Source organism: Conger conger, chromosome 14 (assembly GCF_963514075.1).
Source record: "Conger conger chromosome 14, fConCon1.1, whole genome shotgun sequence".
Taxonomy (NCBI): Eukaryota; Metazoa; Chordata; class Actinopteri; order Anguilliformes; family Congridae; genus Conger; species Conger conger.
Window position 1 is genome coordinate 9,266,884 of NC_083773.1, and position 27,707 is coordinate 9,294,590.

General features: G+C 45.5%; 2 protein-coding genes and 1 non-coding gene across 7 annotated transcripts in view; 1 reads left to right on the plus strand and 2 right to left on the minus strand.

The window, feature by feature from the left end:
• Positions 1–5,277: 5,277 nt before the first annotated feature.
• Positions 5,278–10,284, minus strand: LOC133109891 (ras-related protein Rab-5B-like). Its single transcript, XM_061219627.1, has 6 exons — positions 10,151–10,284; positions 8,385–8,712; positions 7,576–7,727; positions 6,776–6,898; positions 6,012–6,105; positions 5,278–5,413 (listed from the first exon to the last, which is right to left on the minus strand). Exons 2-6 carry the CDS (start codon positions 8,542–8,544, stop codon positions 5,289–5,291), a joined length of 654 nt encoding a protein of 217 aa, XP_061075611.1. The 5' UTR covers positions 8,545–8,712; positions 10,151–10,284; the 3' UTR covers positions 5,278–5,288.
• Positions 10,285–11,367: 1,083 nt separating this feature from the next.
• LOC133109889 (nck-associated protein 5-like) overlaps positions 11,368–27,707 on the plus strand; it is a 73,163-nt gene continuing 56,823 nt past the window's right edge. For 2 of the 5 annotated variants that reach the window (XM_061219622.1, XM_061219626.1), the window contains exon 1: positions 15,261–15,602. The gene's annotated coding sequence lies outside the window, so the exon portion shown is untranslated. The other 3 variants (XM_061219624.1, XM_061219625.1, XM_061219623.1) reach the window with 3 other exon arrangements.
• LOC133110802 (U6 spliceosomal RNA) lies at positions 13,745–13,849 on the minus strand. The gene has a single exon (XR_009704935.1). It is a non-coding gene; the product is annotated as a U6 spliceosomal RNA (small nuclear RNA).

A 27,707-nucleotide genomic window follows, 5' to 3' on the forward strand; every position in this document is an offset into this window, starting at 1 on the left:
AGCGCGCCAAGCATGTGAGCAGACACTCGAGGCTCGGGGGACTTCTGTTCACTCCCACCCAGGGGGTTTTTTCAGCTCTTTACTCGGCCAAATGACACCGTGAAGGAGTTCCAGAACATTTGACCCTCATATCCCTGACTCACTGTCCTCTTTGTGTACAGACATGTTACAGACCCATTAAATCCCCTCCTCTGAGGCTTTTAGCTCTTCTCCTGTTCTTCTGTCAGGTTGTTACACTTAATTTCCCTTCTACTTCTAAGCCCTTTTTGCTTCTGAAGGTTTTTTACTTCTAATAGAACAGGGCAGAACACTATTTTCAACACTGTTTTCTACTAGCATAAACGGGAGATCGGACAAATCTTTTAAACTGTGTTGCGCAAGTGGTGAACACGAGACACTGCTCTTTGTCAACTTCTGCAGTGCTAAAAATAAGCGTTCTCTCATTTCAGTGCACGTTGAACCGTGACGTTTTTCATCTGTTTATCGAATAGATTATTGCGCTTTCTGGTAGGACGTATACACAGACTGCTTTAAGTCAATGGGGTGTCTTTCTATGCACTGGTGCATTTTTTGCACTATGTTGCTTCAGAATCCAACATTTGGTTAAATAAAAAAACACAATGTTGTATATTTGCATAGATGGTGTCAGTACATATGAGCTTTTCCAAGATATTGTGACGGTGATCAGTTGTATACTGTAACTGGGACGACAGCAGATGTTTGCTGACACCTTTTGCTTACTAAAACTTGCTCATCTACTGTATGTAGTCACTTTATGAGTCTGGATTTTGAAACCATTTTAAATCCCCAGGTGTCATGGTGATGCCTTCTTGCTTAAAATTATGTCATAACTGCAGACAATAAAATAGGTCTGCAAAAAATATCAGCTTACAGCATGAGAGCAGTGCTTATCTGTGTGCTTCTGCATTAAGGCTGGATGATGTCAGACCAGAAGATACAATCAGCCGTTATTATAGCCATATTAGGAGAGAGGGGGGAAGAGAAAGGGGACATCTGACTACAAGGTACAAGTGTGACGAGCTGAACCGTCTGGCAATTTCTGTCCGCGGCATTTCATTTCACGCTCGTGCGATTCCCGTTAGCACGTCCAGGCCAACGCCACCATTTTGTCTGGCTTGCCCCCTCCCACACCCTCGGCCTTTCGACTGATGTTCGACACTGTTTTGTTGTGCCTTCCGCAGGAGCGGGTCGCCATACCGACGGTGCCGGTGTACGCCCTAGTCACAGACAGCAGGCCGGAGGGGGAGGAAGAGGAGCAGAGGTGGGGGGCGAGCGGAGGGGAAGGGCCCGGGGGAGACGGCAGAGGGGCCGAGGAGGAGCCGGAGGTGGCGACGGACGCGCTGGACGAGGCCAGCGAGTGGGTGGATGCCCCCGACGCCCCGCTGACCCTCGTGCGGCTGGACAGCGCCCCCGTGCCCCCGGCCCCGGAGGCGGAGACCGAAACCACGGCGGGGAGCCTCCTGGCGGCCTTCTTCAGGAAGGGCAGGGAGGAGGAGCAGCCGGCCGAGGACGGGCACCCCGCGCTGCGCTGCGCCCACCTGGGGTCGTCGGTGGACTCGGAGGAGGGCGAGGGCCCGCTGACCAAGTTCCAGAGGATGATCAACAAGACCTTCGGCCCGACGCCCGGCGTGCCCCCGGGGGCCGAGGCTCTCCCGGGACTGGGCGACGTCCTCGACGGAGAGACCCCCATGGTCACGCCCCAAGAGCATCCGGAAACGGGGCCGGACGCCGCCCCCTACGAGCCGGGGCCCCGGCCGGACGGCCCCGACGAGGGCCGGCGGCCGTCGGGAAGCGAGGGGGAGGACGGCTTCACCCGGGACAGCCCCGTCGCCCACCTGCCCGGGGAGGGCCTGGAGCCCCAGAGCCCCAAGAGCCCCGACTCGTGCGTGGTGTCGTGAGAAGGGCCGGAGTTACCGCACGGCCCCCTGGGAAACGCTCAGCCAGACCTGCTGCCGTCAGGCCCGTGGAGTTCCAGAAACGGTGGCGCCACGTTCTGGTTTTTTTTTTTTTTTTCTCAGGCACACACAGTACAGTCCCCGTTTTGCACTTCCGTCTTTTCGGCAGGAATGTGCACACACACACACACGCGCACACGCACACGCGTACATTCTGTTCCCTCACTGGTGTGGGATATTACTCACTGAGGACCTTTTCATACAGTTACTTTCTTTGTACAAAAACGTGCAAACACACCAGGGTACATATTTGCTTTTTTGTTTTTTCACTTCATTTCAGGGTCGAGCAGCGCTTCACGTTATTTTGAATGACATGCCAGGCACATTTACCGCACACAGCTGCTCTCAAACTACTGAATATAGTCAGGTCTCACTTAAACATTGCTGGACAGTGTTTCTTTCATGGTCTGTGATGGTCTGTGGTCTGTAAGGTGTTGACTAGCGTGTCTTCCTTAGGCTACTGTTAGTAGGTTGAAACACTGTTAAATTTAGAGGCACAGTCAAGAGTTACATTTTCTCTTGTATCAAAGTGACCTTGGATAGAAATGAAATGTTTGTATGCCTAAATTGCTGTGTAAACAAAGTGGTCTATAAAGACGGGGCTGCAAGTTTAGGTCCTAGCTTTAGCAAACCATAGCATGTGCCTTATTGTTTTTGCATATGAATGACGGACACATTAGTCTAGGGACATTATCTAATGGTGCCAGATTTCCAACCACTTCAATATTAGTGCTGTCACTGTCATCTGTGTTAGCATGCATGGCAACCCAATATTTTTCAGCAGTTCTTGCATTTCAGTTTCATTTTTAGTTTTGTTTTTTTTTAGTGGTATACTTACTGAACTTACTGCAGACATTTTCATTTGGACACTAATTAATGATAAGAATGGGCACAAGCTTGAAAAACAGTTATGCTTTCCACTTGAAATCAAGATTTATCGCACTTTTATATAGTTTCAGATTCGCAGACACAATCATAAGCATCGTTTACACAATTGTTTTTATCCCATTTTACAGTTGTTTTAAGTGTACAAAAAATGTAAGCATACATGCATTTTAAAAGAATAAATATTTTATGTACATAAATGGATTTGCCTTTGTGTTGAATGTATGTGAAGTCCAGTTTCAGGGTGTTGTGCGATTTAAGGCTGAATACCAGGATGCAGGTTTGAGTGGGGTACTATCTCTGAGACCTTTAACAAAGGGACCTACCGTTCAGCACATCCAGTGGCCTTAACAGGTGGGAGAAAAAGATGTCTTTCTAGATAAACAAGATGGATGTGCAGATGGATAATCCATTAAGTCAACGAATATTATGCTTGAGAAAACTGTAGCTATGTCCACGCCTCATAAAATATTTACTATATGTTCTGAATCAAAAGCTGCATCTCGGCAAACGGTTCAGAAGGAACAGTGAATGGACTGTAAGAGACGGCATAATATGAAAGTCAATTTATTTTCATACATACAAGACAGGACTTGTTTGCGATAATTTCTTACTTACATTAAATACACTGCGGCAACCTGTCACCTTACTCCATTTCCTTGGTTAGCCTCTAAGCCAAGACAGACACTTTCCAATATATATTTTGTTATGCATTTATACCTTTTTTTTTTTTTGCAAAGACATGATTTATTTTTGAAGGAGAAAGTATAAATGACATATAATGCGATTAGAAAGAGGATTAAAATACTGCGGTATCCCCACGTAATGCTTAGGCACAGTCTTTGCGTTCTGAAAAAATATGCCCTTTTATGGAAAACTCAGTAACTGGGGGTGGAAAAATCATGGAACCCTCTCCAAATTGTCCAATTGTATTATGTGTGCACGTGTAGCAGCTAAATTCGTGACACAGAATCTGAAAGTTGGTAGTTGTTTATATGTATATATATATATAGGAGTCTCATATGTAAAAGTGCATTGCCTGGCGAGCTCCATTAACAGAAATTTGTGGGTTTCATTTTGTGTGAACAGCATATTGGGGCCTTTTGGGGGGGGGGGGGCTGTTAGGTAGACGACTCTTAATTCATACTGTAGCCAACTGAAAATAATTGCACGGATAATGGATATAGAAATAACGCTTTAGATTTAGATAACGTTTTAGATTGACCTGCGCTCCCGATACATTGATTGGGCTGTGAGACGAAAGAAATAAGATGAATTGAGGTGAGGTGGAGTGGGAAGGGTCAGACTGCGCTATCGTGCACCTGGTCCGTATTAACAAAGAGATCTCACAGAGTGCTGATCCAGGGTCAGGCTTCCCCTGTCCACGTGCTAACGTGCTAACCTTATCCACTATCAGCTCAAACGCGTCCCAGGTAGGGCCCATCCTAGATCAGCAAACATTTGTGAATGTGGTCCTGTGCATTAGTTAAATCCCTTGAACGCATTGCTGCACTGGACTGATCGCACGTAGCTATTTACTGACCCGCGACACCACTGGATTTCTGGCTGCACCCCAACACCAATGAACTACTCCAATCTAATCAGAATGAGACCACAGAAAACTCTTAAAAAGGACCCTTATCGCACCGGCCTCGATTGCAAACGAGTCTACTCGCACTGGAAGACTGACTGGATGTTGAAATCGACAGTGTGCAGGTGGCAAAACGTCACTTGGCTAAAGCGGTTGCGTATGGAGTAAAGCTTACATGATTTGAGAGGGTTTTAGTGCGAGACAAGCGGCCCCCCCTTACCCTACCCCACACAAAATACCGCCCTTTCTTCACATTCTCATTTTGGTCAGCTTTTGTTCCCCTTCCTGGTTAGAAAAAAAAAAAACTGGTTTAGATGCGAGTCATGGAAGGTGACCTGGGTGGACAGACTGCACTCTCGCGCCCCTCCTCCACGCCTACGTCATCCCCAGCCCGCACTCGGCCACGTCCCACAACGTCTGGGGAGCGCGCCGCAGCCAGCACCTCTCTTCCCTTGCTTGTTGTCAGTCCAGGGTGGTTTTGGGTGATTTCACACATAGAATCTGGCGGGCTTATTATCTTCCGACGTCTTTGGGGTGTGTGTCGGCAGCTTAGCTGTGCTGTTCAGGTGGCGTGGCTTTGGTGATTGTGACAGGACTTCATTTGCTCCCAATGCCTGCTCTCTCTCGCTCTCACACTCTCTTACTCTCACTCTCTTTTGCTTTCTCTCTAGCTCTCTCTCAAACCCCCTCCCCCTCTCTCAAACCACACCCCTCTGTTCTCAAATCCCACCCCTCCCCCCTCAACCCCTCCCTCAAACCCCACCTCTCCTCTCTCAAACCCCACCCCTCCCCTCTCAATCCCCACCCCTACCCCCCCCTCTCAAAACCCCCCTCCCTCAGTTTCCACAGCACTGGTTCTTGCTGGCCTGACTGGGCTGGTTCAGGTCCACCCCTGCCCTGGGGCCACGCCCCGTCGCACCTGCTCCTCCCGCCTGGGGCTCACTTTTTGGCAATTTCTTGGCTGAAAAAAATGGCAGGCAGAGACACAGGTCCATTTAATCCGGCAAAATTAGCCGGCTGTCTATAAATTACTCTTTGCAGAAAAAATTGTATGACCGGTTAATGATTGCATTACATGAAAGGAAGAGTTAAATTTAATCTGCCCTTTAGATTGCAATATTTCATGAGTATTGATGTTATCTCAAGTCTGGAGGCAGTATAAACATATGCAATAGTCTCAATCAGCAGCACCTTTAAAGAAACATTATTCAGTATTGAAATCACCCTACAGACGAGGGGTAATCTCTGTGACCTGAGCACCCCCTTGTGGCTACATCTAGATTACAATTACAATTTATATTATGAAAACAAAACGATATCGAGTGAAAACACAGGAGACCTTAGTTATAATAATGAAGGTTGTCAAGAAAGTAATGACCTTTAAAAATCAAAGATGAGCAGTCAAAATGAGAGTTTGTTGTGTGTTGAGAGTTAAGCTTTTGGATTCTTTATGTAAGAGTGATAAGTCGTTTCATAGGAAATTCAGCACAAAAGTGTCAGATGTTTTTGTTCATTTTTCCATTGGGAAAAGGTCGTTTTTTGGGGGTTCTTTCACTCACCTATTGCCAGGAAGAGGTCGTTGACGTTCATGGCCGTCTTGGCGGAGGTCTCCATGAACAGCAGGCTGTTGTCGTCTGCGTAGGCCTGCGCCTCCTGCCCGCATTACAGAGGGGTAGAGAGGGGGTTAGGGAGAGCAACTGCTGCAGCACACTGCTCAATGACACACACACACACTCACACACACACACACTCACACACTCACACACTCACACACACACACACACACACACACACACACACACACTCACACACTCACACACTCACACACTCACACACACACACACACACACACACACACACTCAACTCACACACTCACACACTGACACTCACTCACACACTCACACACTCACACACACACACACACACACACACACACTCACACACTCACACACTCACACACTCACACACTCACACACTCACACACACACACACACACACACACACTCAACTCACACACTCACACACTGACACTCACACACTCACACACTCACACACGTACACGTACACGTACATGTACACGTACACACATACACACGCACACATTCAGGCTCAAATAAACACATGCACACACACAGACACACGCACAGTCAGGCTCAAATAAACACATACACACACATACACGTACACCCACGTACACACGCACACACAGACACACGCACACATACATGCACACACGCACGCATGCACTCACGCACACATGAATGCATGCACACACACACACACACACTCATTAAAGCGGGGTCGGCCGTCAGGGAGAGGTACCTCGTACTCCACGGCTCTCTTCACGGACAGGTCAGCCTTGTTCCCCGCCAGAGCGATCACGATGTTGGGGCTCGCCTGCCTCTGCAGCTCCTTCACCCAGGTCTTGGCCCGGCCAAACGTCTCCTGGCAGGGTGACAAAACCACATCACCCGTTATGACACACGGGCCCATTTACAGCCAGGCTGTCCTATAGCACCTCGCTTTGGCCACTTACGAGAGGTACAGAACAGAACACGGCAAAACAGCTGAAATACAGAAAGCGAAGCAAACGATTTAAGCTAGTGTGGGGAAAAACTTTCAAATTAAGCTGTGACTCCTGAAAAGTCAACAGAGTGGAACTCTGAAAAGACTGGGATGAAAGACTCAGACAGAGAAGTGACTTGAGGCACTGATCATGAGCAAGCATAACAAGGAAAACCAACACTAAGAAAGTGCAACTTTATACAAGTTTTTTTTTTAATGGGTGACAAGTGAAAAGCGTGATTTCCTGGTGATGGGTATGCACTTTGCAGCCTCTGCCAAATGTCAATAATGCAATGTAATGGGTGCCCACAACACTAAGAAAATGCAACTTTATACAAGTTTTTTTTTTTAATGGGTGACAAGTGAAAAGGGTGATTTCCTGGTGATGGGTATGCACTTTGCAGCCTCTGCCAAATGTCAATAATGCAATGTAATGGGTGCCCACAGCCACAGCCTGGCCCTGAATCAATCTTAGGTCACATTCGACCCAGTGTGCACATTGCAGATTATTCTAAATTGGGAGAAAAGCAGAAGTCTTATATTTAAAGATTGTGTACCGCGTTGGTGATGTCATAGACCACAATAGCCGCCTGCGCTCCCCTGTAGTACATGGGGGCCAGGCTGTGGTATCGCTCCTGTCCCGCCGTGTCCCAGATCTCAAACTTGACCGTGGTGTCCTCCAGGCACACAGACTGAGTCAGGAAAGCCGCTGCAGAAGCAAAGAACAAAAAAAAAAACAGGAACATGACATGTAGGGCAGTGGAGGAAAGAAATGAGAATGAGTGAAGAGAAGGAGAGAATGGCCTATTATACTGGAATGAGGCTACACATTCCACACTGAAATAATTTGCCCCTTTCTGTCATTGGTTAAAATGTACGGTCTCATTCCAGTATAATAGGCCATACACTGGTTGTTCATCCTGCTAAGGCTCTATTCTAGCGCCCCATGGGCTGGCATTGAATCCAGACTTTCCCAGTACCAACTGGGGCCTCCAGCCCCACACAGTTGGCTGGCACTTCCTGGTGCCCTGTGTGGCGGAATGTTTCCCCATAGGGTTCTATTGCCATCGCTGTCTATATATTATATACTGCAAGGTACATAAGACACTATAAGGAACAGGTACACCCACCCATTTCTTAAATGTGAAGAATGACAAAAGGAAGAGATTTTCTTCTGACATTACACTGTCGTTGACATCCCAATACAGAATGATCCATCAAATTTCTACTTTGTTTCTTCACATATACTGTTAATTCCTGCAAACTGTAAAACCCCATTATACAAACGGGGAGAGCTACACTCCCCTGAGCATGTTTCACCGATTTAAGGCAAACGCGTCCGAGGCTCTTGTGCGGGATGCCGTACCTCCGATGGTGCTCTCCTGGTACTCCTGAAACTGGCCCTTGACGAAGCGCAGCACCAGACTGGATTTGCCCACCGCGGACTCCCCCAGGAGCACCAGCTTAAACTGGCACACCTTGCCCGCCTGCTGCTGCCCGTTGGGTCTGGAGGAACGGGCTGCCATTTGGGCTGTGGGAATGAGCCGGTGCTCAGAGGGTAACTGGGATGGGGAGGGAAGGGGGGGGGGGATCCTGTGACAGCCGGGGTTGGGAGGAAGGGGAAGGGGGAAGGAGGGGTGAGAGCACTCCTGCTGAAAGGGCAAGAGGTTTCTTCAGGCAGGGGAAGAACAAACCTGCAAGGCATAAAAAAAGTGATTCAGATTTAGCGTCTGAATTTTAATAATGCATAGCAATTGTTGAGGGCGATATCAAAAGTAAGTTCATACCATTGATATATCTGCTGCAACAGCACACTATTGTCGCAGAGGGAGGTGCATTTTTAGATTACCAGTCAACATATTTTTTTAAAAAATAATTTTAAAATGGCTACCATAACATGGGGCGACATTGACTCAGGCGGTAAGAGCAGTTTTCTGGCAATCGGAGGGTTGCCAGTTCGATACCCCGCCTGGGCTGTGTCGAAGTGTCCCTGAGAAAGACACTTAACCCCTGAATGCTCCTGATGAGCTGGTTGGTGCCTTGCATGGTAGGCTATCGCCTTTGGTGTCTGAGTGCGTGTACGAATGGGTGAATGAGAAGCATCAATTGTACAGCGCTTTGGATAAAGGCGCTATATAAATGCCAGCCATTTACCATTTACCATAACCACTGGCTGTCATGTTACGTTACTGTGCTTAACTAAATTTAATATCACAGTTAAGACTCTTGAAAGAAGAGACATTGCTATGTCCAGTTGAGGAAACATTGCATTTTCACGTTATCTACCAACTGATACAAAATGCAAGCTTATTTTTCGTTTCTGAAGAGATTACAGGATTAAGAAAATGATCAGCACGAATTTAGCTAAATCGGCAAATTAAGTTAATAAATAACTTCTAGCTAAATTACTAAATGACGGTGGGTGGCAGGATAACAAAAGATGAATTCCAGAACAATCGGATTCGCCACAGGCTTAATAATAACGGTCATCTTGTCTTTTATGTAGCTACATTCATAATATTGCTGTGAGGCGTCTAATAATTTTCGACAAGAATCCACTAGCCTAGTTAAGTTACGACAATCTGAATTGTCTTTTTAGCTACGGTTTGAGGAAACGATTCTGCTCGACACTGTCATAAAACACGAGATCATTAGCTAGCGTTATACGGACGTAATCAGTTCAATCTATAAAGCCACCACTGCTATTTAGGAGTGGTTTGGTCTTCATTTCGTGGACATTCTTGTTTTCCCTCTTCATCTAGCTATAGCTAGCTAACGTTAACTTACTTGGGTAAGCCCCGCTATCCTGGATCAACACCCGTTTTAAACAACGGGTATTTATACGTTTGTACCTCGATAGCCTACTTCTAACTACAGCCTGAGACAAAGGCATAGACAATGCTTGGTTGGGTTGATTATGGTTGTATTGACAGTAGCTAAATATGATTATTTCCCCTCCCCCACTTCATCTAAACAGTCAGAAGTACCCCACCCCCTCCCACTACTTGAGCCAGACAACGATAAAGACACAACAATAAAATCTTGGACGGCGTTTCGATAGCTGAATGCCACTCAGTCCCCGATCCCTTATAATCCCCATCACCCCTCTAAACTACGTCCTGACAATCTTACCTGTCGCTTGTTCGCTTTCTTCCCCCAGTCGCTTCGTCCTCGGGGCTGAGCTGCGTCGCCTGACTCGCAATTCTGATGTCCTGGGAGGTGGCTAACTGACAGCAGCCACAACCAATAGAAGCTGTGTTCTTATTCTTCAATTATCTTTCGAAACTATTTCCAGTGGTGAGGCCTGTTTATGCCACCTATTGTCTTGGAGGGAACGCGAGCGTGATAGCCTATTACTATGAGCGAGATGCAGCTTATTGTTATACCATGGGACAAACATCAGCGCATAACATCCACACAACATAAGTTGTATTTTTATAAAAACAAGCATGTACAACAGTGAGCAGCATTCCGTGGGTTCACAACTACAACCTGAAAACACACAACCAACAACATATTCTGTAACTGCATAAGTAGTCCTATTATGATTGCTGTCGTGTCTTGTAGTTGGGAAAGATGGCCCAATATTTTCTCACATTGTATTGCAGTCCTCCTCCAGCTAGAGGTCATGATGGGCTCTTTGTCAAGCCCTTTCTCAAACAATTAACCCATTTGTACCACCTCAGTAATCTAAGTTGATAAAGTAATCGTCATTAATTGAGATGACGGTTGACAGCGATGTTTACAAGCGGAACTCATATTCAATTCAGTTTGTTTGCTTCCTGTAGACATCCTGCAGTATTTTTAAATGCAGTACATGCGCCATAGGTTTTGTTAGAAGCAATGGGAAATGCCCAAATTTATTATTATTAGTTATATATAGTACATTTAACTTGCTATTTATATAACATTTAACTTACACAAAAAAGTTACATCAAAATAAACAAATGAATGATCCAATTAATTAATTGATCATAATCTTCGATCAAGACTTTAAATAGAATCAGATGTCTTTGTGCTAAGCTTTTCGGATAAGATTGGACACTGGTTTATATGGATGCATTTTTATTTTCACTGCAGTGATACTTAATTCTGGTCCTGGAAAGCAACAGAGTCTGCTGGTTTTTGTTTTTTCCTTAAGATCGGTGACAAATTCAGAGCCAAAGAATGAGGTGACCTGAGTTAACTTTGTAAACAATTGCTTTGACTAATCAATTGTTGTGGACTGCAGCTCTCCATGGCCAAGAGTGAGGGCTACTGGTTCAAAGATATGCTCACTTTCCTCCCATTATTAGATTGTTTAAAAGTCTCAATTTGAAACTCTATTTACAATTAGTCACTTGAGTGTGCAATGAGAGTGCCTATGGGGACCCCTGGAAGGATGCCTTGGTTAGGATGTAGTTCTTGGGCTCTTATGTGCCAGCCAGCTACTGCAGTGGAATGCATAAATGGCCACAGTGTCACTCAGGTAAGCAGGAGTACTGTTGTTTGGGCATTTCTCACATTATCACTCACCAGAGACTCCCCTGGTTGATTTGGCATCTGTAATCTGCCTGCGCTATGTGCATTAGTGCTAGCTAACAGTCATCCTGAAATGACAGAGGATATTACAGCAGTGGACTGACTAATTGTGATTGGGCATTCAAAATTGGGGCATAACAGGGAAACATTGGGCCTCTTTCCATTGCACTGGGTTTTTAACCAGTCATTCAAAATCTGCATCTGCTAACTGCATACTATATATTTGGGGAAACTACTGATATAACTGACAGACAGTCTCATGCATGTGGAGCTGGGCTTCTCTGACATGGGCAAACTGCCCAAGTAGAAAATTCCAGTTTCCTCTTGTTTAAATGCCCTGACTCACAATCAATGGTTCATATTGTAGTCAACAGATCTGAAATGGGAACTGAGAACGCTTCCCCTAAATCTGAGTTTCAGCATTGTTTAATGAGACAGAACCAACTGGTCAGTGATTGTATGCATGAAAACATTGTGTTGCTTGTGCAGCATTTACTATTCACGACCCTGCCTAATGATAATAGTAGCTGCAAGCAACGATTCCAACAACAGCTAATTGTCATCTCTAAAAGATTTTTCATGAATTTATGATCTTTTAAAAAAGCATATTGTGCTCTATAGTGCCACCATGTGATTTAATTAGGGAAATAGAGTTTGTGTCTTGATGAGAGCCAACATAGCTGCTGAATTTCATCAATATCTGTTGAACGACTTGGACAGCAGTACAATTTCTGTTATTTTGGCTCTGTAGTCCAGCAAACTGGATTTGAAATGAAGCAGTGAATATGATGTTAAAGTGCTATTTAGATCCATATTGAGCAATCTATGTAGCAATTACATCTCTTTTACTAATACTTCTATTTTAGGCTTTTGAATACCTTTGGCATTTGACATGAGGACCAGTGTTATGGCAATGACAGTCAAGGAAGCTAACACCTCTACTGCTGTTAAAACAACATGAACTGTGAACAAGCCCAATGAAACCCCAATATCCGTTTGGCTGGGCTGGCCTTTTCTGTTAGTAAATGGTTTTGCTATTAATTTCAATTAATTATGCATCAAATGGGTTTATCAAACTGAAGCAGAAGGTAATTGATTGCAATGCAGCTTGTGCATTGTTGACCTACCTCTAGACCCAAACTGCTAGCCAATTGTATACAGATGAGAATTTGACCTCTGTCTACTCATATTTTTGTAAAGAAACAACGCGTTCCTCTTGAACAATTGACTTGAAGTTGTATCACAATGCCCTCATTTCCGTTGCCGGATTATTTTTAGCCTGTAGAACATAGACAAGCGCAAATAGTGACCACTTTTCAAAGGAAGCAAGTATGGTGTATCTGCTTCCTGTTTACGGAAATTTGGGATTACTAGCTTGCTGTGACTTGGGGGAGACACGGTTAAACATAAACTCCACCTCTGTTTTGTTTAAGGATTCGGAACATCCTCAATTACCGCTACTTCAGAAACTTGTATTGAGTGTATTTTCACTAATGTGTCACAAGGGGGGGCGTTTCAACAAGAACAAAGCTAGCAGACGTGCTCGAGTGGCGGACCGTAGCAGTGAAGTGCCAGACAACGCGTGAGGTGTCAGAAATCATTCATCAAATCCCTCTCCTTTATTTTTGTTATTTTTGTTCAGATGAGGAAGTTAGGCGCGTAACTGTGATAACGTCGAAGGGCTATAAACATACGAATAAACGTAACAGGATGGGAATGTATATATCCTGTTATTGTAAGGATTGATACCATTAGGCTAGTGTCCGAGACACAATAAAGACTCTTATCCTGCAATTTCCATCTCGTCCATTTCCTCTCACAATGGACCATCCGTATTTGCAAAAGAAAAACAGCAGCGAGAAATGCGTTTTTCAGGTCTTTTAATATTAAAGACTCCTCAGATAACAGACTAATAAATCAGAAGGATCAGGAATTAGGCTACAATTTCAGGACAGAAACAGAATCTGTCGTTAATGCATCACAAATGGGATGAAAACAATTATTGAATTAATGAATCACCCAGCAGCCCTGTAGCCTATATTAAAACAACAATAATGTCCAAATCTGTTTAAATACTCTTGCTTTTAATCACCAAAGCAGGAGGCACCAGGTTCAAAAAGGGTTCAGGGCAATTTCAAATTGTTTTGTTTCTTTCAGTACATGATTCTTTCAAAACTTGCCACTTGTGACATGGTATTTAACCCATTAAAAATGGAATGCGTCATAATTATGTATGTTATCCTTGTGAAAGGAGCTATGCTAACCTTGTCTGTATCGATCCAATGTTAATGTATGTTTTCTGAACAAAACTTCATAAATCCCATTTAATAATCTCAAGATCCACAGTCACTGAGAGCAAACTCAAAGTTCTGAAGCCAGTCTATTTATTGGACTACACCCCTCAGGATTTCACCTATCCATCTACACTTCAGTTTGTTCAGTAACGGTTACAAGGAAAACTACCAGAATTTGTTTTGAGTATTTCTGTTATTTTTCTGACATATATTGTTTTTGTGTATCCCCCTTTCCAGAAAGCCTAAGAACTAAGAAATAGTGACATTTAAATTTTTTCTAAAATAAAATGTGTTTTCATGTTTTTATAGGCCAAAGGCAAGTGCAGGCATAGTAGTTCTCCAACGCATTCTACAGTGCTGAATGGCACATATAATTTAATGCACCATAGGATCTGCAGTACACTTGATTATACTCCTGTCTGACTCAAGACTGGACTGGATTTCTTTGTATGTCTTCCCTCTCCTCCTGCAATCCTCCTGGAGCATTACGTATTTCTTGATCCTGTCAGAAACCTGGGGTGAAATGGGGCTTGGTCTTTTACACTGTAGTAATATTGGCGCAGCAGTTTTATTTCAGCTGGGGGAAAATGTTATTTGTTCCAGTTCATTCCATCATTTGCAAATTAGAGACTTAAGTAGCTGCAATCATTTTCCTTCTCTTGGGTTTAATTATTGTTTAAATGTGTTAATTCCTCGTTATTCCATAGTCCATACCATGCAATGGTTTATTCACTGTTAACCTGTACAATGCCTTTGCATGTCTTGACAGGTTACCTTCAAGTGTTATTTCATTTACATGGATATAACCCAACAGAGGTTCCTAGAGATTCTGACATGTATATTGTGATTCTGTGCCTGCTTGGGCCAGTGGTCATCTTAATATTAGGGTTTTTTTTGTTTTGTTTTTTCTGAAAAAGACAGTTGCTCTTCTCAGGGCTGGCCTCATCACGGTTGTCCTGATACCCTGCTCTCAGGGCAAGAAGAGCATGCTGCTCCACCCACATTTGCCAACAATATTGGGGACAATGTGTAATAGGATACCAGAGAGGGAAAATACATATAGATTTAGATTAAATGTTATAAATCTATTTTATTTATGTAGGTTAGACTAGCATAACTACATAATATAGGCCTCCTCTCCACTTTTGGGTGAAAATAGATGGTCACTCCATCTGATAAATCTCTCCAGGAAAACAGTTGGCGTCTATAGGCTTACTTAATGCAGCGATTCGGCTACACACTACTTGGCCAAATTCTGGATTTGATTCTGTGCGACAGAAGACGGTGACTTCCAGCAACGTCAGTATTTCGTGCTTGGTAGGCTCGGTAAAGAGGGCGAACCATAGATCGTGGCGAACGCACAAATTAACGAAATCTCGCGTCTTTTGTAACCGACTCTTCGAAACAGCGCTGGTGGCTGACCTCGCCTCTAAAATATTAGAACTCTTTCTAGAGGAAACGTGGACATTGGATGAAAAAGCTACAATCCAAGTAGTTTTTTTAAATGACATGTGTGGACCACACAGAGATTGGCTACTCCACTGAGGACGGGGCGGCGAGTGCAATTTCAAGCAATGACATCACTTTTCCTGACGAGTGCTTCCAAACGCGGAAAGACATCTGAGACGATTTTCCCTGGATGTCCGACGCAAAAAGGAAATTCAGATTTTTGAATAGAATTACCAACTTATACATATTTTACATGTGCCACATTTGCTTAGAGATTGCACGTATTTTTGCACAATTTTCGACGGACACCGACAAATGAGGTTAGTGTTTCCACTGGCATGTAATGCGGCTGTGTTTGCTTTATTGCAGATGGGCTGGCTGGTAGCAATGATAGGACCAAACCATCTTTCGGGTTAGCTTTATTTGCTAGCTTGCTACCTGAAAAGGCACGGGCTAGTCTCCGTATGAATGCGACAAAGGTAGCTAACGGGCTAGCGTTGTCGTCCTTTGTCAGACTGTGGTACAGTAACGTTAAATGTATTTAAAAAAAGAAGAAGAAGAAGTTGCATCGAAAGCAGACACGTAAAATAACGTTAGTCTAGCTGATGTTGGCTGAGATTAAGAAACATTAATGAGCGGTTTGGCTTGGCCGGTGTTTCTGTTCTGGGTGAGTGATGTGCCGCTTCTCCCGGGGAGCTCGCTCGCTTTAACGTCTGAATGAAACATGATAGCTAAAATATTTGGTCTGAAGAATATTGGCTTAGCTGGCTTTATAATGTTACGTATCTGACGTTTACATTATCCCAAATAGGCTACCTATAGCTGCATTTGTGGTAGACAAAGCTAATAAAATTAAACTACTGTGCAGGTTACGGAATGTAGCTGGCTGGCCAGCAAGCGAATATATATTTTCTACGTTAACTTTAACGTTTTGGCAAACGTTAGCCTGATGCTAGTCAGTAGGCTATTACTTTAGCCCCGTTCTTGTCATTAACGGCATTGCTCTTTATTGTCGACATATGCACCGTTGCAGTTATTCTAACAGGCTAGTCTTAAGATGTTTTATTGCAATAGAATAGACTATAAATGGTATGTGTAACGGTAACTGTAAGGGTTCATTACTAGCTTTTTTTAAAAGGCCTCGTCCAGTATTTCCATAGGATGTTTGGTTGGCCAGGTGGTGCCTTGGCCCGTGCGACGTGCGCCGGGTCCGAGGGTGTCTGTGCAGTGAAGATGAATGCAGTGGAGGGTGCCCCTCCCGAACACTAATAAAATTATGAATAAACACTAATAATAATAATAATAATAATAATAATAATAATAATACAATTTTATTATTTGCTGCTGCAAATAATGATTCGTCTTTTAAGCGAGGATAGGAATGGCGAATGGGGAAAAGGCATAGAAGGACGAGTAGCAGGATTGGGATAATTAGGCTATTGTCAAGCGAAAATAGGACTGATTTGAAATATACATACATTTTCCTCCACATGGATTTTACATTCACTGCCCATGGTTTGACATTCTGCTACCCCGTTGTCGTTGTTTCCTATCTGCAGCATTGATTGACAGCTAATGCGACCACGCTGGGTGCTTTCTGTGGAGGTGTTGGGCTTCGCACTAGTGATTGTCCTCAGAGCGAGAAGTCGTTATTGAAAGGCGACGGTAGGCTGTTGTATTTTCCGTAGGCTCGGTGAACCATCTTTGCAGCTTACGTTACAAGATTTTGAAGGACTTTCCTGAACTCCAGAACGCACAAAGTCACCAACTGTTTATCAAGCCCGGGGCTATTTTTTCCCCACTCACATTGGTTCTCGTGTTTTCATTGCTCGCTGTTTTTCTTGAATCAACCGCGATGCTCTTGCTATAGCTCAATAAATTGCTAATATTTCTGTTTTTACAGTGCACCTTGTTATTGTCGTTTTCGTGTTTCATGATTTTCTGGCTAATTTCTGCATGGAAACAGCTGCTGGATCATTCTGTCGTTGGTTGGTATTTGTATGTAAGTATTGTTCTTCCCATGTGAAGCTAGATTCACTAAATACGGAATACGATTTTCCAAACGTATTTTTCTAGAAAAGAAAAGACAATGACGTGTAGCCTGTGGTGCTTGCGAGAGTAATTGTTCTCGCTTATAATCAGCGGACCTATTATGTGGCTACTACCATTCTTGTGGTTCACTAGACGCCAGGTCTGCTATTTATCGACCTGTTGACCTCATTATTTCCATTTGTTTTTTATTGTGGGGCTGATCACCTTTGTGTTCTGAAATATTATGAAATACAATTATTCTGCCAGAGTCTTTCAGTATTGTTTTATCACCTGTGATTGAACGCTAAACAAATGCTATATATTATTCGTTTTTTAAAAACACATTTAACCCTTAATATAAAGAAGAAAGAAACGTCTGCCACGTACAAATATATTTGCCGTCCGGTTTTATTGTTTCTCTTTTTTTGCCATCGGTACTTCCTTTCGCTCACGGTCCACCAGCTGACTTGTCCAGTCAGTCGTCAGGGGAGCCGCAGGCGTCTGATTGACCTCAGTTGTCGCTGCAGTAGTATGAGGCGAGGAGGCACCCTCTGAGTGTAACCCTCCCTCCTCGCACAAGGACGCAGCTAATTATACAGCACTCAGCAGCCTGAGGTGCTGTCGGTCTGTGGCACGCGCTGGAATGCGGTGTCTCGGACATTATGAGCCATTCAGCTGCCCCCACTCTACAGCTACCTGGAATTAAGATGGCCATCCTTTGTCAGTCAGCCACCTTGGGCGTCGTCCGGCACGTTGAGTGTACACTTGTGACTTCCAGTATTTTCTGCTGTGTGTGTTGGTTCTGCATTCAGGAACGTGATTGGGAGATGGAAAAGGTTTTGCCCTTGAGTTGAGGACATTCAGTAGGGCAGTTTTGTTAGCCGCTTAGGGCCACATTCCTGTGACTCTGCAGTAAACCACTGTTTGACTTCGGTTGATTTTATTGATCTTGCAAATGCTTATATATATAAAAAAAAAAAGATGCCTTTTTGGTTAATGGAATGTATTGCTGTGTGAGGAGCAGAATGATTGTAAATGTGCCTGCCTCGAGCCCAGAGTGTTTTATCTGCCGTCTGTACTGCAGGTTCAAGGGTATGATAGTACGGAAACAGATATTGCTCATAATTCTTTGGGCGGGGCACCTTGAGGAGTTCATCACTGGTTGTGGGTAAGACCGGTTCCGTAAGTGGTATAATGATAATAATGCATTCCTTGTTCTTTCATCGCATGTCCTGGATGGTGACGTAGACTTGAGCACTGTGGTAGTCAACTCAATTGGAGTTTATAATATAGCTGTAGCGTATGGAATTTTCTATACTATGGTATGCTACAGTTTGGCTTCAATGCCCCACCCCCTCTGCCTCCAGTGCACGACTAATAAAGTAATTTAAAAATGTGTAATAAATTTGTGGCGGCTCTTGCTGGGGGAGTAACTAAACTGTAATTAATCTAGCCTAACAGTGAAGCCGACACCCTTTATAGCTGTTTGCAGATGTGTGTCAAATCTTCACCAAATGCCCTACAGCTAACACTAAATAATTACTTCTAACTGCTCCCAGTGTGGGGAAACAAGCAGATTTTAGTTCCCTAAGCTTTAGCCAATGGGGTGTCACCCATGGTCTTAGGTACCATTGGTCTGTTTATAAAAATGTAAAAAAGGCCAGGAAGTAGCTTAATAAAAAGTGCTTTGGTTCTCCTTCGCCTTTGATGCTGGTCTGTTTCTCAGTGAATGGCTTTGGTTTGCATCAGATTTAATGCAAGGCAGCTGAAGAAAGCTGACAGTTTGTCAGTACAAAGTCACGTTTTTAAGAAAACCGCATTTCCTGGTTATAGCCTCCTTCAAGGCACTCATTTTAAAGGTTATCCAATTTCCGTGGCTGTGTTTTGACCGTTTCCTGACTGGAACCTGCTCGGAACTGGGACCCTAGAATCACCCTCTACCTCCTACCTGGTGATACAAAACTTCAAAGCTGGTTTAGAGGTAGGCTTTATTGTTAAATGTGACAACACAATTTTATTTATCAGGTCAGCCATATGGGTGGGGGGGGAAGCAATGTTCTTACTTCACTGCATGTAAACAGCTGAAAATAGCAGAAAAGGCTGTCCTTACTTGAACTTAATTTGTGTCTTCCTCCTTGCCTGTACTTCTCTCTCCCAGTGTGGAAAGCCCAGCCCTGCTCATGGCAAGAGGGAAGGCTCTGATGCCCTGTGGGACTCCCAACCACGGCCCAGATTAGCCGTCCTGGTTTCACGCCCGCTTGGTTGTGTGCTGTGGGGAGCGTTTGTGCGTGCGTTTGTGCGTGCGTTTGTGAGACCACCCTGATGTACTTGGGCCCCCCCCCCCCCCGCCTTAAGCTTTTTCAAAGGCAGCATTATGTTCCTTCTGCGCCAACCGACGTTTGTTTTCGGTTGTTTGGAGGGATCACTCTGTCTTTGTGCCGTCCCCACTGTTGCCAGGCGACTTTTTCCTAACGTTTCGTTTCTGCGCTATGACTCTGCCTGACAGGGTTTCCGCTTTAATAGAGTATGAGTCCATATCCCCGAAGGCCAATCTGCGGGCCTGGTCCAAATTACTGTGACCCCTGAGATGCATAAAGGGAATTCAGTTTGGAGGTGTGTCCCTGGGATATAGGTGACTCACACATCCGTTCAGTTAAGGTCCCACGCGCATCAGCGTTCTCTTCCTGGTTTTATATAAAACACCCACAAAATGTGAGTAGATATTTTGAAAAGTGACATGGATATTTTTTTTCAAACTTCCCTAACCCTGCCCGAGAGCCAAATTCCCCCTCCCGTGGTCAGCTGACTCAGCTCTCCATGTTAACATTTAGCAACGTCATCCAAGAATTGTGTAAAATCATACTTCATGTCACGTGGGAAATCGTTTTAACGAACAGCTTGGAAAGATAGCCATTAGACCCTAAAGTATGAGTAACTATTCCTGCCCCGTGCTGTGGCTGGTCGCTTGCCTGGGTCGAGGCCATGTGGCAGGTACTGACACAGTCTCCTTCCTCCTCTGGCTGGAGAGGAAGTACTGCCACTCTGCCCCCCCGCCGTGCCACCCTGCATGTGGGGAATCTACGGGCCTTGTGCGTGTGATTCTGTCGACTGGTGTGTTGTTGTTGATCGAGGTGTACTTGGTACAGTAAAACAGGAACTCACACTTCCTCTCCTCTTGGTAACACTGTCCTTAAAAATTTGGAACACTGTCCTTATGTGGACTAAAAATGAAATGACTGTTGGCTGATTAGAATGATGAACATCATACTCGTATTATACGTTTGTGTCGTTTGAACCCGCGAGCCGTGATTGTGAAAGAGTGCGAACTCGGATGTCAGACCTAAAATTGAACATACTTTAAAAAAAGCAGAGATCTTTGTGCGTTTCATCGCACCAGCATGTGCAAGGGCAGGACTGCGAAGGAAAAACCGTTCGAATATATCCACAATAGCGGTTTTTGTTCTGGAGGGCAAAGGCATGTGCGTGAGTCACTCGTGTGAACATGGCCGCCGCTAGCGTGTCCGATGTCTGACCGGAGCGTGCCGCAACACGCACGCTATCCTCAGAGCCACAGTGCCTCGGCCTTGCCGGCTTCTCAAATGCAAGTGTGTCTGTGAGGTGCTAGTCCCGGTTTGAGGACTGGAACCGGTCATTCAGACCACTTAGGCTCTGTTAAATGTGGCTTTTCATATGGCTTGTGAGTCATGCACTGTGTGGCTCAGTCTATTTTACAGTCGTCTTCTCTGAGGCTTCATGTCTGTCCGAATCGACCCCTATCCAGGCACCGACGGACATTACTACTGCCGACTACTACTGTGTTGCTCTTGGTTTTGAGTCTGTTATCTTGACCAGATTATCTGATATTGCCTAGTCCTCAAATTCCCAAAGCCTCCAAACATTCCTTTCTCTCTTCCTCTGCCTCTCTTTTCTTTTCTCTTCTCTTCCTTTCTCTACTTGACTTTAGCTACTCTCGTAGTTCTAGCCCTGTTGGTTTAAATTATTGATGCTCTTGAGTAGATTGAACCTCTGCCCTATGCTAAAGGTGCCTTTAATGCATTTTGCTGCTTCTATTCCTGACTTCTACCTGAGATTGGACTGATGGTAAGCCTGGTCGATACGATATCGAGAGTGCTTATTGTCAGGTGTGCAGATCAGGTGACCAGATGTGCTAGTGTGATCAGGAACTGACATCAATGACCTTCACTCTACATTTGCTAAATAAATTAGATAAGGAGCCTTTTATATTTAAAGGCTAAGGTCCTACTGTGACAACTAATAGCCACTAGCTAACCAGCCAGCCAGATCGCCAGACTCAGCCACGACTTCATGACCATGTAAGTCTGCACAGTGTCTGGCTATTATTTGTACAAAATGGAGGCACAAAAACAGTGCTGCAAAATGCTTATCTGAAGCCCATGGAAAGTCAGTGGTTGTCACAGTCACTTTGTCTGTATATATGTATATTGTTTTACAGGTACAACTTCAGGAAATCCCATAATGCAATATGATGACTGGAGGTTTTGTGTTAAAGAACCCACCCATAAGTGTACTGCAGCAGTGAAGTCAATAAAGCAATACGGATTGGCATTCTTGTGAATGTGATTAAAAATGGTAATCATAACCTCAGACTTGTGGGTATTGCCTTATAAGTGGTTTTTAGCCCTCTTGACCTGAAACCAGAGGATCTGGAACATGGGGCGGCCTGTAGCGTAGTGGTTAAGGTAAATGACTGGGACACGCAAGGTCTTTGGTTCTAATCCCGGTGTTGCAAACAATAAGATCCGCACAGCCGTTGGGCCCTTGAGCCCTGCGTTGCTCCAGGGGAGGATTGTCTCCTGCCTAGTCCAATCAACTGTACGTCGCTCTGGATAAGAGCGTCTGCCAAATGCCAATAATGTAATGTAATGTAATGTAATTTGAGGAGATTCGGGGCTCTTTGCATGTGAGCCACTGTATGGTAAGTAGATCAGGGGAGATCACCTGTAGTGATCCACTTCAGTTCAGGCCAGTGAGCAGAAGCCTGGTCCCATCCACGATGGGTCTAAATAGGCAGCCGTATAACCGGGGATAAAGGCAACAGTGATGATCTAGTACTGCACGCAAAACCACAAAACATTTACCATCTGGCTGTGGCTCGTTTTTCTACCCCCCCCCCCCCATTCTCTCATTCCTCCTCTCTCTGTCCCACTCTCTCACTCTCTTTTATAATCACGCTGCAATCCCCAAATCCTTCTTAAGGGATTTTCCCGTAGCCGCAGTGCTAGCCTCAGTGATGCGGAGTGAGGAGCGAGCCCGACACAGAGACGGCCTCCTTATCTCAGAGGCGCCCGTGTCGGACAGCAGCTCGTATATTTCGTCCGTCCGTTCGCGTTCTGTTTCTGTGCGCTTTATTTTCGAGCTTTCCTCCCCTTCAGTGACAATGGGGTACAGTAGCCCACATCTCGACCTTTAATTTCACAGAGCGCAGAAGGTTAAGAAAACTATTTGTGGACTTGTATTGTTCTGATGTGGTCGGCTGCGTGCCCTTTCGTCTCGTGCTTTCTTTAAAAGGGAGCTTTCAACTGTGGCTTTCACGTCCCCCCCCTCCTTCCTTCACTGAACTGATATGCTTTATCAGTTCTGCCTGCTTATGCTGTTCTGGTGCCTGCTAGCCTGATGCACACAAGTCAGTGTTCCTTCGATGTTGCCGTTGATGTGTTTTGCTGTCCATTGTCGCACCACCAGTGAAATTTAAAGGGGCCTCACGGAGGATTTCTAGAGGATTTCTAGAAGTATCTGGATATGATTTTTTCCTTATTCTTTTGGTCTGAATCACCTCACAGAGTCAGGCAGTCATTGCCCAGAGACGGAGCTCTCTGTAGGGGGCTGGGTTGTCTGGTTCTGGTGTAGGGCAGAGCCCGGTATGATGAGGCGTGACAGAGCGTTTGGCTTTTGCCCGGAGGGGATCCCGAAACTGCTCGCGCACGTCCCTGGAAAGAGGTCCAGCCGGGGCGGGGAGAGAGTCCTGCGGCCTGCTCCTTCCCTTTGGGAATGAACGGAGCGGCGCAGTGCCCTTTATAGCTCTTTGTGCCGCATGAAACTGCCCGTGCTTTAAAACGCCAGGATTGTCCTGTAATTTATGCCTGGGAAATGAAACGTATCTGAATTCCCCCATGGCTTCTTCTGTGGGCCCACAAAGCCTATTCTTATTCTTATTCTTATTCTTATTACATTAATTTTTTAGTGTCAAGCCTCATTTAATACCCTTGGCCAACGCCATGCATTTTTTTGTGTTGCTATGCTAAAACCGGCGTTGGTACATCAATAAAGTACAGAAAGTGCTCACAGAAGCTAAAATGGAAGGGCGTTATTTATGTCTTTGCTTGCTTCTGCTAGACTGAAGATGATGGCGAAGAAAAAAAACGTCTTTGGCTAAGAATGGGGACGTCTCATTTCTTAAATTGGGGGTGACTTCTTACCTCGTCTTTTGAATGCGGTTGAATAGGTGCCGAGGTGCTCTCCTGTGGTGTCTCCAGCTGTAGATACAGGGGAGTGCAGAGCTGGTTATTACATCGTTCAGGGAGCGAGCGATTCAGTGGGTGGGGTTGCCCTCATTGCGCACCAGTGACTCCTCCGGACCGTTGGGTGCCTGCGGTCTGTTTGTGCCAGCTGGGCTTTAGGTGTGCTCCTCCTGTGCACAGACTGTGTGCCTCAGCTGATATGAGGGGGGAAATGAAGCTCATAAATAAAAAAAAAAAACAAAAAAAAAAAAAACAAAAGAACAATCAGAATGTATTGCTCAAACCCAGGTGGCCGCACTGCAATGAGGCGCCGATGCCGTTGAGCGTTTGGGAGCGTCGGAGCGTGTTCCTGCTGTTCCCGTCCACCTGAGCAGCCAGCGGGTGACATCTCTGCGGGGGCGGTCATGTGATCGGGGCACAGGGTCCGCGGAAGGGGTCCGCAGCGCACCGACCCGTTTGGTGAAAGAAAACGGGTCCACCGTTCAGCTGGCATCCGCCGCGTCCCGGTGTTTACGCTCCCGTTCCGGATCCTTCTCTCCGGTCTCCGCGGTGTTGCGTAATGCTGTGCACGAGCAGCGGACAGAGACTTATTTTTAGATTCTGGTCGTTGCACGTAACCCGCGGCGTATCGAGAGGATGGGTAAGCCCGGTTGTCATTTTCAGTTTGTCTCAGGCTCCGTTCTGGCCTTTTCCCCCACTTCAGCCCTGTTCCCCCCCCCCCCCCCCCCCCACAACAGGAGCGTTTTCAGGACCTTGTGTGAGATGGCGACATTGCTCCCCGTCGTCGCACGGCTAATTCTGGCCACTATTTTACAGCCTGCATCCTTCCACGCCTCACCTTTTGTCTTTGTGAAGCGGATGGCCGTGCTTGTGCGATCACGTTTTGCGCAAACGGCAGAAAGTTTCCAGAGCTGGAGAGATTTAGAGAACGGAGCTTCTGATGCCGTTTGATCTGAATTCAAAGCGATGACAATTTCGCACCGGCGGTGAAGTATATCAACAGCCGGGCTTGACCAGAAATATGTGCCTGTTTTTGGAGCTTCAGGATTGGCTAATATGAAATGTTATTCTGTCACATGTCAGTGTGTTGCGCTGCATACTACTGGGTTCATTGAACAATATAAAATTAGTGAAAAATTACTGGTAGTTTACAGGGAATTGTTTCAATGAGATATTACCTGTGTAATTATATTTCATGACCATGGTGTTCCATGTAAGCTTTTCTCCCCGTTTGATTTGGTTACAGAAGCCACAAAATGTGTGGTTTTGGCCGGTTTGGGTCTTCCTCCAACATGACATGAGTGTGTATTCTATAGCCAGACCCTTTCAAGCTGCATTTGCATTCCTCCTCATTTGTGCAATTTAAAAAAAACATGAAGAAATGGACCAAAACCAAAAAGGTTTGTTTTGAATCTGGTGTGAATTTCAGCAGATGTGGACCCAGGTCTGAATGGCCTGTGGTTTTGCCGTTTCCTTTGTGCCGGGGAGAGGAGGTGCGGGGCATTCTCCCCCTGTGCGCCCCGCCAGAGTGTTGCGACGGCTTTTTCCTCTTTTGTTTTTTCCCCCCAGTCTGCACTGCTTTAAATAGAAACTGTCTCTTTGCGGACACAAAAGGGTTTTTCGCGAAATGGAATCCGCACCGGTTTCATCTCGCGCGCACCTCGCGGGCCGATGGCGAGATAGGAGGCTAACCTCGCGCCTGAATTTCCGTCCGCTGTTTTGGCCCGTGGACTGCTCTCTGCTTTGCATTGATGGGATTTAAAAATAAAAATATGCAAATACAAATATTACCACCGCCTGCAGGCTTGGAGCAGTTGATTCTGTGATGTTCCAACATCGCTGTGAAATATATGTGCATAGTAAACGGCTTTCTTACGGCGATGGCAAGCCAGTGGTGGGCGTTTTTTTTTTTTTAGCACTGGCTTTCTGATTGGTAGCCAGTTGTGAAGGCTTGTTTGTTTTTTGAGAGCGTAGCATGAACGGAAGACAAAATTCAGAGGGAGAGCGGGTGGGGATGGGGGGAGAGACATCAGTTTAATGCTGCCCGGAGCCCCAGCCCTGTGTCAGAACGTTCACTTTGTGTGTGGCACGATCCCTTTTGAAATATTGATTTGTTTCTGCCCTATAAAAGGCGCACATATGTTAAATATTGAAAATGTGGATGCCATTTTTGAGACAGTCAAAGTCTTTGTGAAGGGGAAAATGTGGAAGCCGTTGATTCGATGATCTGAGTGTCGTTCCTTGAGGCATTTCTGAATGGGCCTGGAATGAGAACACAAAGATCTGTCTCGGACATCCTGCCACAATCCCGTTGTGAAAAGAAATCAACGAAATCGAATTAAAAACTCATTTAAAAAGTGTGTACTCGCGGCCCTACCACGGTTTAATGCAAATAAGCAGGAGAGAGATTGAGACCCATAAGACTAGAATTTTAGCCTTAATGGTGGCCTTGTGCTCAAAAGGCGACTGAAGATTAGCCCCTTTTGCGTATCAGCACGCCACTTCTGGTGCGCGTTTGGCAGACGTGAGTGCCGATCATCGCGCCCGTACTTTCACACTCCTGCCTGTGGCCTCGAAAGGGTGAGGAAAACCCCACCGTGAGGAAGAGAGGCTGTAGGGAGACGTAGTCCAGGCTCTTCGTATGTTGTGAGGAAGAGAGGCCGTATGGAGATGTTGTCCAGGGTCTCCAGACTCTGTGACTCATCCAGGGCCGTGAGGAAGAGAGGCTGTAGGGAGATGTAGTCCAGGGTCTCCATATGCTGTGAGGAAGAGAGGCTGTAGGGAGATGTAGTTCAGGGTCTCCGTTTGCTGTGAGGAAGAGGGGCTGTAGGGAGATGTAGTCCAGGGTCTCCATATGCTGTGAGGAAGAGGGGCTGTAGGGAGATGTAGTTCAGGGTCTCCATATGCTGTGAGGAAGAGAGGCTGTAGGGAGATGTAGTTCAGGGTCTCCGTTTGCTGTGAGGAAGAGGGGCTGTAGGGAAATGTAGTCCAGGGTCTCCATATGCTGTGTGGAAGAGGGGCTATAGGGAGATGTAGTCCAGGGTCTCCATATGCTGTGAGGAAGAGGGGCTGTAGGGAGATGTAGTCCAGGGTCTCCATATGCTGTGAGGAAGAGAGGCTGTAGGGAGATGTAGTCCAGGGTCTCCGTTTGCTGTGAGGAAGAGAGGCTGTAGGGAGATGTAGTCCAGGGTCTCCATGTGCTGTGAGGAAGAGGGGCTGTAGGGAGATGTAGTTCAGGGTCTCCGTTTGCTGTGAGGAAGAGAGGCTGTAGGGAGATGTAGTCCAGGGTCTCCATGTGCTGTGAGGAAGAGGGGCTGTAGGGAGATGTAGTTCAGGGTCTCCGAGTCGGCTCAGTTGTGATCTTCACGTCCCGCAACACCACAGAAAAGCCAAAGAGGCTACTGTACATATGCCAGTTACTCATTTATTTTATTTTGCACAAAAAGAAAGTTTTGTGTTGAATGGGGAGCTGGTTGGGTCTGCGTGATTGTTCAGTGGAGTGCCTGCCACAGACACAGCTGCTGTGGCATTGCTTGAGTGGACTGGGGTGGGGTGAACATGTGATAGTGAGAATTTATTTGGATGGTACGAACGGTTACAGGGGCGCTGGATCAAATACGTAATTTGTTTGGAATAAAATACTTTTCTACGCTTTAATTACCCTGCCTTCTGGTCCTCTTGGTTGGCTCAATTGCACCAGGCAAGATCAAGCCACCACAGAAAGGTATTTGAATCTGTATTTGACCCAGGTCTGCAGCAGCTGCTGGCTATGTTACTTCGCAGAGCTACTGAAATGGAGCTCTTCCACCGTTATGTGAAATAAGACCCTCTAGCTAACGCATGTTGATGTCCTGCTGCATGTCACCCGTGAAGTCATTTGGCTTTTTTATTTGC

Bases quoted from the DNA above. Each gene is read 5' to 3' on its own strand.
- LOC133109891 (XM_061219627.1), bottom strand. From the start codon at position 8,544: ATGGCAGCCCGTTCCTCCAGACCCAACGGGCAGCAGCAGGCGGGCAAG. The intron at 7,728-8,384 runs GTACGGCATCCC...TTGCTTCTGCAG, and splicing joins CCAGGAGAGCACCATCGGAG to CGGCTTTCCTGACTCAGTCT. The intron at 6,899-7,575 runs GTACACAATCTT...TCACCCTGCCAG, and splicing joins TCTATGACATCACCAACGCG to GAGACGTTTGGCCGGGCCAA.